Below are 16,709 nucleotides of genomic sequence, written 5' to 3'. Positions count from 1 at the left end.
AGGCACTGATGGTTAAGCGTGTAAACCGGATTTTGTGTCTAGGTAACTTTTTTTATAAATCTTGGCATTAAGTGAGAAGGAAGAGGTACTTAGGTTTTGAGACTGTGAAGCAGAACAGTTATGCAAAAAACATTTCCATTACGAGATAAAAAGAAGGTGTGTATTATCACTAGATTTACTGAGAAGGGGTATCAGCCTAATCTGTTGAAGGTTTTCAGATTAAAAAAAGTTCTGATTTATATTGCTACCAGAAATAATCTCATTTTTAAATTCAATGCAAATATTGAAATAAAATGAAGAATTTTATTTAAAACTGCAGATTTAATACCCTTATGTTCTGTTTATACAGTCTTGGCCCTTTGGTGAGTAAAGTGAAGGAGTATCAAGTGGAGACCATTGTAGATACCCTCTGTACAAACATGCTTTCAGATAAGGAACAGTTACGTGACATTTCAAGCATTGGCCTTAAAACTGTGATTGGAGAACTCCCCCCAGCTTCCAGTGGTAAGGCATTTTGTACTTGGAATATCAAATGTTAGTTTTATCTCTTTTCATCACTAATTTTAAAAATGCAAAAAGCATGGTTCTTTAGTGAAGGAGATTCAGTTCATTTAGCACTGGAATTAATTTCTGTCAGAGGAAAAATGTATGGTAGAAATATTCTTTTGGTGACTTCTGTGACTGTACTTCCAGATTTACTAATTTAATTTTTTTTTCTCCTGTAACATCACATTAATGTGAAAAACAAACTTCCAGTATAGGAATGTTGGTGTAACAAATTGAGTGTAAAACTCCTGTTTTAATACTTGTCTAGTAGAGCATTTCTAGACTGTAGTAATAGCTAAATCTAATCCTGCTTTTTGATAGTATGCTTTTAAATTGATTATAAGTCTGGTATTTTTCTTTAATGATCTGATTTCGTGTCTCAGTTTCTGGTAAGTGTTTTGGACTATACCTTGTTTTTCTAACAATTGCCTGTTGAATTACTGAAATATTTACCTACAATTTTCAATGAAGACAGTCTTTCCTCCAAGAGAGGTAATAATGACGAACAGCTCATCAATTAATGACATTACTTTTTAGTAAAGTGTTGTTCGGGTGTCATAGTGCAGGGTATGAATGAGAATGGAAAAATGATTTAAAAGGCTTTGGGAATGCAGAGTTTTTAAGAGACTCTGAAGTTTAAGTTACCCAGCTACTCAGATTTTGACATCCTTTATTGAAAGTCCACAAGTAAGTCATGTTTATATCAAGCAGTAGTGAGATGCATAAAGGAACTGCTTTTTTAAAAAATTGAGCTTTTATTCTTGTTTTTTGCCTACACAACACAGAAGTAGATCTTGAGGATGGATGTAAAGCTCAAGAATAACTGTAGCAAAATCTTCAATATCATCAGTATTCATAATGCAGAAGGAACCCAGGTGTTACTTCTTGCTCTCAACTCAATGTTAGATTGTTGTCTCTTTTTTTTTCTTAGCCTCTACAGTAATATGTTTGTATTGTCTAATTGCTATGTAGTTTTTGTAGCAAAATTGTTTTCAGTCATATAGCTTGGAATATGCCATAAATATATAAATTTATTTTATTATAGGATAGAACTGGTGTTAATTTTGGATCTAAATTTCAAAACTCTCAAGAAACACCTCAAAGCCCAAGTATAAATTCATGAGACTCTTTAATTTGAAGATTTTAGAAATCATCAAATCGCTAAGAAAATTTCAGCTATTAAAAAGTAATCATGCAAATGAAGATGAGAGCTAGCCATGGGGTAGCTGTTATCATGATGGATGAGTTGCTTCAATTCACATAATTACTTGAACAATATTAGGCAGTTCTGGGAGAAAACCTCTTAGTGTAGTTGTTGTGAAGACATTTTCCTTATTACTTGAATTTTAAAATAGTTTGAGTGTGTGTGTATGTGTGTATTCCCCCCCCCCCCCAATCCTCAAATGTTTCAGTAGTATTCCAGGTAGACTTAAGTAACTCTTTGTATGACATCACTTTATCTTACTGTTTTATTATGCAGCTGTTCTTCAGAGGTGACTCTGCTTTTGTGCTTTCCTGTAACTTTTAGTTATTCATTTGTTTTTACCTATATTCCCTTTATTATTCTAAGCTTGTCTTGCCTTTTTTTTTTTCTCCATTGCTTGCCTTGCCAAAAGCAGTGTCCTTTTTGTTAGATACGCCTTATGAGGCCACTGCAAACAAAAAAACCCCTCCTTGGTGTGTTTCCACATGGACAGTCTTCCAGTTCTAATGCAGAGCATGCTTTACATTAGCAAAAGGAACTGGTTGTTCAAGCCTATTTTGGTGGGCAAAAAATTTCTTCAAATTAAGACCAGGTAGCTTCCCATAGTTGCAAACATGATCCCTGGTGTTAAAATTGTGTTTCTTTATTATGACAATGCTGAGGATTTGTTGTACTTTCAGGTTCTGCATTAGCGGCTAATGTTTGCAAAAAGATCACAGGGCGTCTCACTAGTGCTATCGCCAAGCAGGAAGATGTGTCTGTTCAACTAGAGGCTTTGGATATCATGGCTGATATGCTGAGCAGGTAAACGTCCCTCTTGGAAAATGAAGTGGAAAAGTACTCCATAAGTACTTTGAACTTTAATTCTCCAAATACTAAAGTGGAGTTACTTTCTCTAAGTTATGTGGAATGATATGGTAAAGTTTTGTTGTAAGTATAGATGAAACTTTAAAGGAGGAAAAAAGTGAATGTCTTGAAGATAAGCTGGTTAGGATTATTGTTACCTCTTGAACTATAGTTTTAAGCTTATTTTAATGTTTATTGTTTTGAAGATGTATTGTAACCTCATTTCTTGTTTTTAAAAGTTCTGAAAACTTAAATACATCAAGTTCTAAAAGTTCTAAAAACTTAAATTGGAATCTATGCGATGCTTTGGGAATATTTCAATAAACTCTGGTAGAGTATATGAACAAAGTTATCTAGATTCAATTGGTTTGAGTTTGTGTTTTGTCTGTTTTAAGGCAAGGAGGACTGCTTGTTAACTTCCATCCTTCAATTCTGACCTGTCTGCTCCCCCAGCTGACTAGCCCCAGACTTGCTGTGAGGAAAAGAACCATCATTGCTCTTGGTCACCTGGTTATGAGTTGTGGCAATATAGTTTTTGTTGACCTCATTGAACATCTGTTGACAGAGCTGTCTAAAAATGATTCCATGTCAACAACTAGGACCTATATACAGTGTATTGCTGCTATCAGTAGGCAAGCAGGTCATAGAATAGGTAAGAAAATATATATATTATCTGCAACTCTAAAAGTTTTTAGATGAGAGTAATTACTTTGCTAATTTTCTTTTATCAGGTGAATACCTTGAGAAAATCATTCCTTTGGTTGTAAAGTTTTGTAACGTAGATGATGATGAACTAAGAGAGTATTGCATTCAAGCCTTTGAATCCTTTGTTAGGAGGTAAGTTATTCTCGGATGCCTGTTTTGGGCTATCTTAGGATCTGATACTGTGCCACGTGGATGTAAATGGCCATTGCTGCTTTTTGAGTAATTGAAGGGGAATTAAAGCAACTTCCTCACAGAAGAGGTGATCTCCTTTGTACCAACTGTTTTTGCAAACTTTGAGCTGGAACTATTCCCTTGACTCTATCTTGTAATTTAGCTGTTAAGCACTGTGTTATATCTGTGCTTTGGAAACTTTCTCCTGTGCCAGTGCTGCTTGTGCACACTGGCGGGAGGGGGGACATATTAATAAATACGATATTTATTGTCCAACAGTGGTGACAAAAATTTGTTATCCGAAGGCGTATCTTGGGCTTCTGCAACCTTTCTCCATAGCAGATCAGGTTACATGGTAATATTGTACTTTCTGACCTTAATTTCTGAACTTAAAGATAGGACAGGGTATGCTTCATTCTGCTGTTATGTGTGGGGTGTTTTTGGTTTTGTTTTTTAAGACTTTATTTTTTCTGACCTTTGCTGCTAATGGCAAGAATTGTGATAGTATTTGGAAATTGATATGAGGAGAAAGGAATTGTATCACTGTCAAGTAGCCAATAAAATGTGTTTATATTTATTAGCATTTGTCTATCAAGGTAAAATTCATGTGTTTTTCCAGTCCTCATTTCTAACATATTTATCTGTATTCATTGTGACCTGATGTATTTGTACTCTAAGTTTGAGAGTGAATTGAATTTCTGATAAAGTTGAATTCTAGAAGAAACTAAACAAACAAAACCCCCCAAAATTCATAGTTATGGATGCATTGATAATACTTCATTTGGCTACAGTCCCTGAAGTACAGTAAGTGGCATGAAGTCTTTTAGGCAGAAATATTTTAATTCGTTAAGGTAATTTGAAATTACTTATATTTTTGTACTATGCAGATGTCCTAAAGAAGTTTATCCTCATGTATCTACTATTATAAACATTTGTCTGAAGTATCTTACCTATGATCCTAATTACAATTATGATGATGAAGATGAAGATGAAAATGCTATGGATGCTGATGGTGGTGATGATGATGATCAAGGTATATTCTTTTTTGGTTTTGAGTTGAGGAAGAGCTTGTGAACTTAACCTGCACTGGTTTGAGGAAATTGAAATGGCTGGTATCACTGCCAAGTACCAACATTTGAATGACTTGTATACTTGTGTGTTCAATTCTTGTACTGCTTTTAAATATACCTTACGAACTCACTTCTCAGAATAAAAGTACAGGATGATGATCTAGTTTTCAGCATGTATCTGCAGTGTATCTACTAGAGTTGAGGAATTCCAAGGGTGAATATAAAGTACAAGATAAATACTTATCACTGAAAGATGGAAAAAATGAGATGTTAAAAGGCAGAAGCATGTAGGATGGTATAACTAGCATGAAAAAAAAAATCAGTTAATTGAAACTACATATTCAGCATGGGAAAGAGCTCTTTATTACTTTTCCCTAGAAAATATCATTGCCTAATGCATAAAATCGGAAACAATTTAGAATTGCAAAATACTCTTAATATTTTTCTGTAGGATAAAATTGTTTTAGGCTGAAAAGAAAAGGTATTTATTGTTGCTAAATACCTTGTCATATGTAAGCTCTATGAAAGCTTGGACACACAAGCAATTTGGACCCAGAACATAATGTTCTTGTTACTTTGAGAATCAATGAGCCCTATACTGTTGCTTTAGCTTATAAAAAGTAAATGTTTGCATTGCTTACTCTGTATTTGCTGTTGTTATTTGGTGGGTACAATGGTATGATTTGATTTCTTCATAGAAAGAAACAGAATAATCTGTTGAATCTTGATCAACTGGTAATTGTTGCTGCCTTGTTGCTTATATGGCAAATAAAGAAGAATATGCTTTAAATCAGTAGTCAGGCTGTAAATATGGTGGGAAAACACTCTATCCCTTTTGCAGTTTAAATTAATGGATGTGTAGGGTTAGTTTGAGAAAATTAGCAGAGAAAATTATTAGCCTTAAGATTTAGGCAGTTTACCAGGCTTTTTAGGTATGTATATTGTAACATACTTACACTTCTCAATCTATTTATTTGGTATGCCTTACACAAAGAATCCGAGTATATTTTTATTAATTGTTTAAAATAAAACTTGATGCGTTGATTGTCTAGACTTGAACATATGCATAACTTATTTTTTCAAGGGAGCGACGATGAATACAGTGATGATGATGACATGAGCTGGAAAGTGAGGCGTGCAGCTGCTAAATGTCTGGATGCTGTGGTTAGCACGCGACATGAAATGCTTCCAGAATTCTACAAAACTGTATCTCCTGCATTAATAGCCAGATTCAAAGAGCGTGAAGAGAATGTAAAAGCAGATGTTTTTCATGCATATCTTTCTCTTCTAAAACAAACTCGACCTGTGCAGAGTTGGCTTTGTGATCCTGATGCAATGGAGCAAGGAGAGACACCTTTGACGATGCTTCAGAGTCAGGTTATTTGTCAAGATTTCGTATGTTTGGGAGACGCACTGAAGCTGTACTCTGACTTTAGTTGTTTACTTTCACCTGTAAAACTGATATGTCATAGATAGTTTAGCCAAGTTAACAGAGCAAAATAATTTATTTTTTGCTTTCAGTAATATAGAAATAAGATCTAATGATCAAGGTAAAATTTGATTTGCTACAAAGTGTTTTGTTTAAAGAAAGGAAAATACTGTTTTTCAACACTATCCATCTTTTCAAAGTGAATTATTAGGATGACTTTTCAAATGTTGCTCTATACTGTTGTTGTTAATGCAAATCTAATTTTGCTTTTTTCATCTCACCTTTTAAAATTAAATTGCTTTAGTGCTTTTTGGGACAGTAATTGATTTGAAGCTTCATTCCACAATATTTATACAAAGTTCTCTAGTTCTGCAGAGAAATCAGAAATTGAGGAATATATGTGCCTTCCTCCCCACCCCCCCAACTCTCCCAGTGATCTGTGATGAAAGAAATGTCAGGTATTGAACCCATTAACGGAAGTGTGATGATTACAGGTTCCCAACATAGTTAAAGCCTTGCACAAACAGATGAAGGAGAAAAGTGTGAAGACTCGACAGTGTTGCTTTAACATGCTGACTGAGCTAGTAAATGTGTTACCTGGGGCCCTAACACAACATATTCCTGTGCTTGTACCAGGTATGAGAAACATACTATTGGCTTAAAAAGATTTACTAGTAACTTGGATGTGAATTTTCTTGATCTTTAAATCTTGACTGTGTTTTTATAAACATTTGAAGTATTGCTTCTATTTAAAGAAATTGGCAAAATAATCAACTACTTTGTGAATACGTATAAATATTTAAATGACGTATTTCCAATAATCTTGAAAACAAGGATTGCTCTGAGATTGATATTTTTCCTTCTGAATTTTGAAAAAAGCCGATTTGCCTCTAATTGCAGGATCAAACTCTGCCTTCATTTTCATCTCAGCAGAGCAAACTATTGCCCATATTTTACCTTTTACCAAAATACTGAATTTTGAAGTAACAAGGAAAAGTAAACTTTGACAAGATCAGGGTTCAGAATTCCTTTATAGTTAGGAAAAGGCATCACAAGCCATCAGTTGGTCCATTCTGTGGCTTTTCTTTGTAGAGGAAGCTTGAAGATTAATTGTTTGAATAAAATAGTGGAAAGGTCTGGGAGGCATTCAGGAAAGGCTGGGAGCAAAAACATCAGCACAGTATAGCTGCCATCCTTCAGAAATTTTAAAGTGTTCTAAGAGAATAAATATACAACCTAAAAATAAATTTTTCTTTTCTCTTACAGGAATAATTTTTTCACTTAATGACAAATCAAGTTCTTCTAATCTGAAGATAGATGCTTTGTCCTGTTTGTATGTGATCCTCTGTAATCATTCTCCCCAAGTCTTTCATCCTCATGTTCAAGCATTGGTACCTCCAGTTGTTGCTTGTGTTGGAGACCCATTTTACAAGATAACATCAGAGGCTCTTTTGGTTACACAACAACTTGTGAAGGTCATTCGTCCTTTAGACCAGCCTTCTTCCTTTGATGCTACTCCTTACATCAAAGATTTATTTACTTGTACAATCAAGAGATTAAAGGCTGCTGACATTGATCAGGAGGTAAAAGAGAGGGCAATATCTTGCATGGGTCAAATCATTTGTAGCCTTGGTGACAGCCTTGGCACAGACTTGCCCAGTACACTTCAGATCTTCCTAGAGAGACTGAAGAATGAGATCACTCGGTTAACTACAGTGAAGGCCATGACACTGATTGCTGGTTCTCCTTTGAAGATAGATTTGAGACCAATCCTTGGGGAAGGAGTTCCTATTCTTGCATCTTTTTTGAGAAAAAACCAGCGAGCTTTGAAACTGGGCACTCTTTCTGCTCTAGATATTTTAATTAAAAATTACAGTGACAGTTTGACAGCTGCTATGATTGATGCTGTCTTGGATGAGCTTCCACCTCTCATTAGTGAAAGTGATATGCATGTATCACAGATGGCCATCAGTTTTCTTACAACACTGGCTAAAGTATATCCTTCCTCCCTGTCAAAGATCAGTGGGTCCATTCTCAATGAACTTATCGGGCTGGTGAGATCACCTCTACTCCAGGGTGGAGCACTTAGTGCCATGCTAGAATTTTTCCAAGCTTTGGTTGTGACTGGGACAAATAATTTAGGCTATATGGATTTATTACGCATGTTAACGGGTCCAGTGTACTCGCAGAGCACAGCACTTACTCACAAGCAGTCTTACTATTCTATTGCCAAATGTGTAGCTGCCCTTACTCGAGCTTGCCCTAAGGAAGGACCAGCTGTTGTAGGTCAGTTCATTCAAGATGTCAAGAACTCCAGGTCCACAGATTCCATTCGACTTTTGGCTTTGCTTTCTCTTGGGGAAGTTGGGCATCACATTGACTTAAGTGGACAAATTGAGCTGAAATCTGTAATATTAGAAGCATTCTCCTCTCCTAGCGAAGAAGTCAAGTCGGCAGCATCTTATGCATTAGGCAGTATTAGTGTTGGCAATCTTCCTGAGTATCTGCCATTTGTCTTACAAGAAATAACCAGTCAACCTAAGAGGCAATACCTTCTTCTTCATTCCTTGAAAGAAATAATTAGCTCTGCATCAGTGATTGGTCTCAAACCATATGTTGAAAACATCTGGGCCTTACTCCTGAAACACTGCGAATGTGCAGAAGAGGGTACAAGGAATGTTGTTGCTGAATGCTTAGGCAAGCTTACTTTAATAGACCCAGAGACTCTGCTTCCGCGACTCAAGGGTTACTTGGCGTCAGGTGAGTGGTAATTGATGTATATATTGTAGCAAATGATCTTGTGTTCCCTATTAATAAATTTATCTGGTTTTATAAATTCTGTGCTTAAATTTTGTGATACTTCAGAAATTAAGTATTTTTCTTCCTCAAAAACAATGTGAAGCTTGCTTAATTAAGTGTAAAATTTGAGTTTTTCCACATGGTATTTTGCTGGACATGCTTTTTAGTCATTGCACTTCCCTTTTTCCTTGAGGAAGTTAGCCATATGTAACATGAATTGCTTTTATGATTTGCTTTGAGATTATGGTATTTCAACTAATAATGTTCCACTTAGCAAAGAGCTCTAAAATTAAGGGGAACAACATAGGGGACAAGGGGACAGCACTACTTGACAGATGAGTTACAACATACTGACATGCTGAAATAAATTGCACTGTTTCCAATCTTTAGATTAAAATTCTGAAATGTGTAGGGATTAGGAAGATTGAAGGATCATTGTTCAAAATTCATGAATCAGTTTCACATCATGAACTGTCTTCACATAAATATTTTCTTTGTATACTTCTGCTTAAAGAGTGGAATTTTTAGATCTGTTCTTCATGAATTAAAAAAATCTGTCTTAATAGGTTCATTACTTCAATGTTATCTTCTACAGAAAATTCAAAATAAACAATTTTATGTTTTTTTCTGTTTAAAGTGCAACACTGGTACATATGTGGGAGAAACATATTGCAATGCTAGTAATAATTAACACTTACTCTTAATCCTAAAAAATATCAGATGTTTTAAAAAAAAAAGTTGTACATAATTTAAAATCTCTAGTTGTACTGTTTTAATATTACATAGTATTCACAATTATATTTCATATTAGGGTCATCATATGCTCGAAGTTCAGTGGTTACTGCTGTTAAATTCACTATTTCTGATCATCCACAACCCATAGACCCACTCTTGAAGAACTGCATAGGTAAGTTCTTTATTTTTAGTAACAGCTTCTAAGTTTTCAAGCAATAGAATTACACTTAAAATCTGTTCATTGCTTTTTCAGAAAACAAGTACTTTGCAGGTATCTGAATAGGATAGCTGCTAATGGTAGCTATTGGTAGGAACAGTTACGAAATGATTCCTCAATAGCCAGTTATTTCTATTGAAATTCTAGCTTGTTTAAATTCTGAGTAGTAAAAATGTGTGATAAAAGTAGTGTGTATTGAAGCTATGATGGTAGAAGATGCCCAAAAGCTGTTTTTTGCTCTTGCTTGTGCTCTCGCTCCAAGCTGTATCATTTTGGTGTAAGGAGGTATTGTCTTCACCCACAACAGTGGTCTTGGGAATATTTGTGACATTTTGTCACTCAAAATACATAAGTGTACGTGAATTTTGTATTACCGAGTGATGAATCATAAGTTCAGATGTTTGTGATTTTTGTAATGCTTTGTGGTTTGAAAGTTATTAGAAGCATGTGTATTTTTGTATAGGAAAAAGGTACTCAGAGCTTTCAGTATAGCATTAGCATGACAAAGGATTGAAATGCTGTGGCTTTTTGATCCATGCATATGTTCTCATTTGTATGACACAATAGTATTGTAGGTTTGTCTAATATGCTATGGTGAATGTTTTATAGTGGATTGATTACAGGTTTAAACATCTGTAAAATTGTATATACTGTTCAGTCTAATGGGGGGGAAAAGATTAATCTTCTAAAACATATGGTTTTGTAGAGAGCAAGGTTTTTATTTATGGGGGGATGACATCAGTTCCTGTACGTTATTTTTCGTCACTAAGCTTAAATATTTTTAACAATATTAAAGAATTGACTATGTTTGTGAGTTTTTCACCTGGCCCTCCCCCCTACCGTAGCTGGCTTGCCCCTTTGGTTTCTGGAGAAACTTTCTTGCTTTCCAATCAAAAAAACTATTAGCATTTAGTAGTTCAAAAATTTTGGTTATCATTAGTTTTGTTGCCCAGTACCTTGGTGTATAGTAATTATTCTGATGTTTAAACACTGTTGTTTTACTAGCAACTTCTATGATGAGCAAAATTTTAAAAAGGAGAAAAAACATCACAGACATGGGGGAAAAATACAATGTATTCCTGCAGGTGTTCGTTTTACTAAAGCAATGTTGTAGAACTCTAGGGGATTTGAAAACGTGCTGAGTGCGGAATGGTAGAGGTGTTCTTACATAATATATGTTGAGAAGGCTTATCTTCTGGCAATTTAGGAACTCTTAATATATGCCAATTTAGGGGTTAAAAAAGCATTATTGATAGTTTCTTTGAGAGAGGTTCTTTAATTCTTAAACTGCAGAATTGACATTGGTTTTCTAAAACATGTTCTGAGAGACTTTAATGGAGAAAAGGAAAGATGATGTTTCATAGCTGTTAAATTTTCACTACTTTACTGACTGTACCTTAAAAACCAACACCCTGTTGAAATATTATTAAATGATAGACATTTATTTTGAACTGCTTTTCTATTTCTTTTTCATTATGTGAAATATTTTATAACTCAAATATAATATTTTTCATAAGAGTATAATTAAATACATATATTAGCATAGTCTTGCTAAAATAGCAGATATTGGTCTCTGCCTCAGAATAACTCTTGTATTAAAAACACCTTGTTGAAAGGTTAAAACTAAGCAAGAATATTTTTAAATAGGAAGAAAAATCCTCATTGGTTGATTTATTTCTGTACATGATTGCAGGTGATTTTCTGAAAACACTGGAAGACCCGGATCTCAATGTCAGGAGAGTAGCCCTAGTGACATTTAATTCAGCTGCACACAATAAACCATCATTAATAAGGGACCTGTTAGATACTGTGCTTCCTCACCTTTACAATGAAACGAAAGTCAGAAAGGAACTAATCAGAGAGGTATGTTAACTGAGAAAAACAGGGCTAAATATATGTAAATAGACTCCCAATTTTTCTAACTATATTGCTTTTTAACTTTGTTTTTGTTTGCTGGCAGGTGGAAATGGGACCATTTAAGCATACAGTTGATGATGGATTGGACATAAGAAAAGCAGCTTTTGAGTGCATGTATACCCTTTTGGATAGCTGTTTGGATAGACTAGATATTTTTGAATTCTTAAACCATGTTGAAGATGGCTTGAAGGATCACTATGACATTAAGGTTAGGTGTCATTTTTCTCTCTCTAAGCAGTAAATTAGTCAAAATATTTTAAATATTGAATAGACTGAAATGGTAAGAGTATTTCATATGCTTAAATATTTCACTGTATTTGTCACTTTCCTTAAAATGTTACTGTTAAAGTTGCATAACATTCTAGGAAATATCTGTTAAAGTGCTGAGCTTAACTGATTGTTGGACTGGTTTTCTCTCAAACTAGATGCTAACCTTTTTAATGTTGGTGAGACTATCTACCCTTTGTCCAAGTGCAGTGCTGCAGAGGTTGGATAGGCTTGTTGAACCTTTGCGTGCTACATGTACAACTAAGGTATTGTTTTAAATTTAAATTTCTATTCATGAATTGTTTTGTGTTGTTGTTTTGTAGAAGTATAAATGAACTTGTATACAAAGAATACTGCTGATAATCTAGCTCTATTGCTGCAGTGTTGCCTGAACAATTGTTTATAAGCTGCAATAGGAAGTATAGTGTAAATAGTTGGAGCCTTATACATGTATTAAATGTTTCTTTTAAATAAGTTACACATAGAAGAAAGAAAAGAGTATAAATTTATTAGTTTTCTTTTTTAAATTCTCTGGTCTTTTTGGCTGGTATTTCTTTAGTTCCTTATAAATCTAACTGCCACTTGGGCAGCTTGTAAGTCTCAGATTTTGTTATGAACACTGAAAATGGAATGCTGGCTTCCTTTGGGACTCTTGATGATGAAGTTGTTGCAGTCAAGCATTTGGTTGCTGAAGGATTGGCGCCATGTAAATTGGTGTGTGTGTGTGTGGTTTCTTTTTTTTCTTTTGTCCCCCTTCATTTAAATGATTACAAGATTATTGGGACACAGTTGGTTTCCCCCTCGCTATTCATGTCTGGATACACCTACGTTCTCTGACAGTGATTTAATGCCTGCTTTACCTTTCTTTTCCATTACTGTAATCTCTGTTACATTTGAGATTAAGAAGTTGGACTGCTTTTAATGATAAATTCTATTTGTATCATTGAAACATCTCTGAGACTTAGAACAAAAGGTTAATCAGTTATTCTAATAAAGGTCAACATTTTTGTTGAATTTTTGTACTCTGGAGTCCTAATATTGTGATAACATTCTAATGTTGTTTACTGACCTTGCTAATCGGAAGTTGGCTACTGTAATTGTTTCAATTTGATAATTGGCTTGATAGCTCATCTTTTCTGCTTAACTTGCAATATTCAAGTTTCAGTCAATTTGTATACTGCTGGTAAAAAATCTTCTAGGTAGATTGGTTAGTTGCTTTTATTATTATTTTCCCCCCTAAAGAGCTTCTTAGATTTAGCGCTTAGGCCAATTTTGAAAGCTGTCCAAAATGGTAGTACGGAAGGAAATAGATCTTTAAGATATATATATTTTTAAGATGGGTGTAGAGAAAAGGGTTAAGCAAAAGTTTCATACATGTTTTAATTTTTTCCCCCTAGGTAAAGGCAAACTCAGTGAAACAGGAGTTTGAAAAGCAAGATGAACTGAAACGATCTGCTATGAGGGCAGTAGCAGCGCTTCTAACCATTCCAGAAGCAGAGAAGAGTCCATTAATGAGTGAATTTCAGTCACAGATAAGCTCTAACCCTGAGCTGGCAGCCATCTTTGAAAGTATCCAAAAAGATTCATCATCCACTAACTTGGAATCAATGGACACTAGTTAAATGTTTGTCCAAAACGGGACCATTATATTGAACCATATGATGCACTGAATTGACAGGTTATGAGGAAGAAACAGAAAAGTATCTAATCTACACATTGTTCCACTTTATTTACCTTTACGGAGACCGTTGGCTTTTCCCATTGTTGCTTTTCTAGCATTTATTCCAGAAATGTATTTCCATAATCCAGAGTTTGTTAACCACTCTTGTTTTAGTGGATTTGGCCACATTTGGGAATAAAAAGTTGACGCATGGTATATGGAAATAGGTTCCAACATCCATTTGCCCTGTAACGTTTAGGATTAAAATGTTAAAATTTTGTGACCATGATTTTTTTTTTTCTTTTATTCACTCTTTCTACTTATAAAGCAAAAAGGAGGAGAGTGGGTGGGATTCAACCCTCCAGGTGCACCATGTTTTTGTATAACTTTTATTCTTTTTTGTTTCAGCTTCATAAATTGATTTGGCTGGCAGACAAATTCCGTGCAAGATTTCTTATATTAAAGAGAAGGTTTGGGCACAGTTCAAAAGAGCAGACATAAATGTCATTTTAAAAAGTGTGGGGATTAGAAAGCAAACATCCCTGTTGTGCACACTAACTTTGCATGAGCAAGTTTACAAATATATATTGTCTGTAAAACAGCATGTGCAGTTTATTCGTAATGCAAGTTAAAATAAGTGCTGCTGTGTCAGTGCAGTTTTCAGGTATTTTGACGTACAAAACTTCATACAGGAAGGGATGAATGGAGGTTGGCTGTCTTAATTTGGTTTTTTTAATTGCTGGTGGTATGGTCTGCAACTGTACTTACAGTAAATATAACAACCACTGCAGTATCATGATATTTCAAACTCGAAGACTGGATCCCCTGGAATTGAGGTGGACAAACCAGAACATCGGATGAAAATAGGGTGAGATGGAGGTAAAATGGGCAGAGAAGAGCAATAGCTGCTGGATGGCTGCTGAACTCTGGATTCAACTCTGCTTTTGTTAAATGTGTGAAAGGAGGTTTCAAGTGGCTTCTACCTCCTATTCCTCATCCTACTGCTTTTGTTAAGGCACTATACAGTGTTACCTAGACAAGTATTGTCAGACCATCATTCTGTGCTTATCAAAATGTTTTCTGGCACAGGGAACCACCAGTAAGTTGCAACGCTGCAAGTGTCTTATGGCCTTCTGGTGAGATAGGAAACAGGGAATGGTCATAAGACTGCACAGGAAGAGAAATGTTAGACAGCAAACAGATACTACAAGACAAAGTCTGCTGTAAATATGCTGAGGTATGCTAAACGTGGAACAGAAGGTAATAGCTGGCAAGTCCCTCAATGTCCCTTAATAGCAGAAGGTTGGGAACCACTGCCTCAAATTAAGACTTGCCATTACTTTGTTAACACAGTTGCATAGTTATCTTTTTTTTTTAATTAGCTCTGAGTTTGTTTTTTTTTATTTTGTTTTTGTCTAGTTAACTGATATTTTATTAGCTAGTCAGATATTTTGGAACCCTGTTACACAAATATGTGGCATATGCTGCTACAGGATTAAACAAAAACATGCATTTTTATGACTTCTGAGACAGTTTTCTCTAAGCATTGGGGTTTTTAGGGGCAAATTCTTCGTTTTACACACTTGCAGGTTGGGGAAAGCAGGGGAGATATTGGTGCATTTTACTTTAAGAAAAGGACCTGAACTAAGATGTTTATGAACTCATTCCATAGTAACAATTCTAATGCTGTAGAAATTTTTGAAATTGTAGCTTTGTCTGTCTCAAGTCTTCAAACTAATGTAACAGTTGTCTTCTAGTAGTAGAAATAAATGAGATTAACTGTACCAATATATTTAAATGTCATGGAAAAATATGGATGACTCTAGAGAGAAACCATATGGTAAGAAAAGCACTGTGAATTAGGTGCATTTTCCCCTGCTGTACAACTCATCTACTTCAATTACAGCAATATACAAACCTCCTAATTAAGAATCTGCTGTGCTAATTAGTTGTCAAACTAGTCTTGGTACTTTTGTGTAAAGTTCTCAGAGTGCATTAAAATGTTTTATAGACCTAAAGTTAGGTGCAAGAATGGTATGATAAACATGAAATGTGAGGCTAAAATGTAAAATGTAGGTGATGGTAAACAGGATACTTAATAATTTTCATTTTGTTCTATAATACCTTGCGATAGAGCAAGCTTAAGGACAAAAGAGAAGGTTGAGATATATTACATAGCGCATGCTTTCCTGCAGAGGAGAGTAGTTCTTGCTTTGACCACTGACGAAGCAGGTGGAAACATAAGAATTAAGTCTTCCGTGTAAATTGCAAAAATTCTAAAAGTATGATTCTCTCCAAGTAGCTGTTGGATATAGCAATCTTAAGGCAGGAAGACAGGCTCACAAAGGGCATAACTGCACCATAATTACTGAAATTATTTATTAGGATTTACGGAATCTAGCTAGGTTGGGAGCTCAAATTCTACTGACTTTCACTGGATTGCCTGATTTGAGGTGATTTGTGTTCCACACTGTATATCCAAGTATTTTGATAAATCTGGTGTACTTGTGGTTTTGGTGTAATTAGGTTCAGGTAATTCTGTTAAGGATGATGTCAGACATACCACTAGCTTCCCCCCCCCCCCTTTCAAACAGTAAATATCTGAAACTAAAATATGAAAATACCCTCATTAAGCAAAATGCAAATTCTGAAAGGATCTCTTAAAGATTCCTAGTATGATTAGAATTTTCTCTTCATGATTTTGCACAGAGGCAACTGAGAAAATTTAATGAACTTGCACATACTGTAAAAATGATAGGCCATTCCTCCCAATGTAGATTCTTGCCTTTAACTATTTTTGTATCTCAAAAGTAATTAATGACTTCAGTAGGAAAAGTTGTCCAGTGTGCTCTGATCTTGCATGAAGAACCTTGACATCTTTGCAAGGGAGGTCTCTTCTAAAATTATACATTGAAAACTACAGGTACCTTAAGAATGTTGCACTTTAATCATGTAAATTGACTCAAATTTTCCTTCAGAATGTTACATCTAGCGTAGCAGTTGACAAAAAAGAGCTAACTAATTTCAGATTGTACTTATAGGAACTAAACAAGAATTCTAATACACAGTTCTAATACTTAGTCATAATGTTAGGAACAAGTTCACCCTGCTCTGGTGAGCTGATTGGTAGTAGTGACTTAGTC

The 16,709-nt window shown here is 34.9% G+C and overlaps 1 protein-coding gene across 2 annotated transcripts in view; it reads left to right on the top strand.

Annotated features, from left to right (window-relative positions):
* Window positions 1-15,358, top strand: part of CAND1 (cullin associated and neddylation dissociated 1) — a 30,010-nt gene extending 14,652 nt beyond the window's left edge. For both annotated transcript variants that reach the window (XM_026074857.1, XM_026074856.1), the window contains exons 3-15: window positions 350-504; window positions 2,431-2,554; window positions 2,992-3,248; window positions 3,328-3,433; window positions 4,360-4,505; window positions 5,627-5,919; window positions 6,466-6,607; window positions 7,238-8,731; window positions 9,582-9,677; window positions 11,416-11,585; window positions 11,683-11,847; window positions 12,065-12,172; window positions 13,304-15,358. In XM_026074857.1, coding sequence (XP_025930642.1) covers window positions 350-504; window positions 2,431-2,554; window positions 2,992-3,248; window positions 3,328-3,433; window positions 4,360-4,505; window positions 5,627-5,919; window positions 6,466-6,607; window positions 7,238-8,731; window positions 9,582-9,677; window positions 11,416-11,585; window positions 11,683-11,847; window positions 12,065-12,172; window positions 13,304-13,528 — 3,481 coding nt within the window. In that variant the 3' untranslated portion in view covers window positions 13,529-15,358. The remainder of the gene's footprint in view (window positions 1-349; window positions 505-2,430; window positions 2,555-2,991; window positions 3,249-3,327; window positions 3,434-4,359; window positions 4,506-5,626; window positions 5,920-6,465; window positions 6,608-7,237; window positions 8,732-9,581; window positions 9,678-11,415; window positions 11,586-11,682; window positions 11,848-12,064; window positions 12,173-13,303) is intronic.
* Window positions 15,359-16,709: the final 1,351 nt, after the last annotated feature.

The sequence above is a fragment of the Apteryx rowi genome, unplaced genomic scaffold (assembly GCF_003343035.1).
Source record: "Apteryx rowi isolate R43461 unplaced genomic scaffold, aptRow1 scaffold_4, whole genome shotgun sequence".
In the NCBI taxonomy this organism is placed as follows: Eukaryota; Metazoa; Chordata; class Aves; order Apterygiformes; family Apterygidae; genus Apteryx; species Apteryx rowi.
Note: the sequence above shows the minus strand (reverse complement) of the source record. Positions and strands in the feature narration are given on the sequence as shown.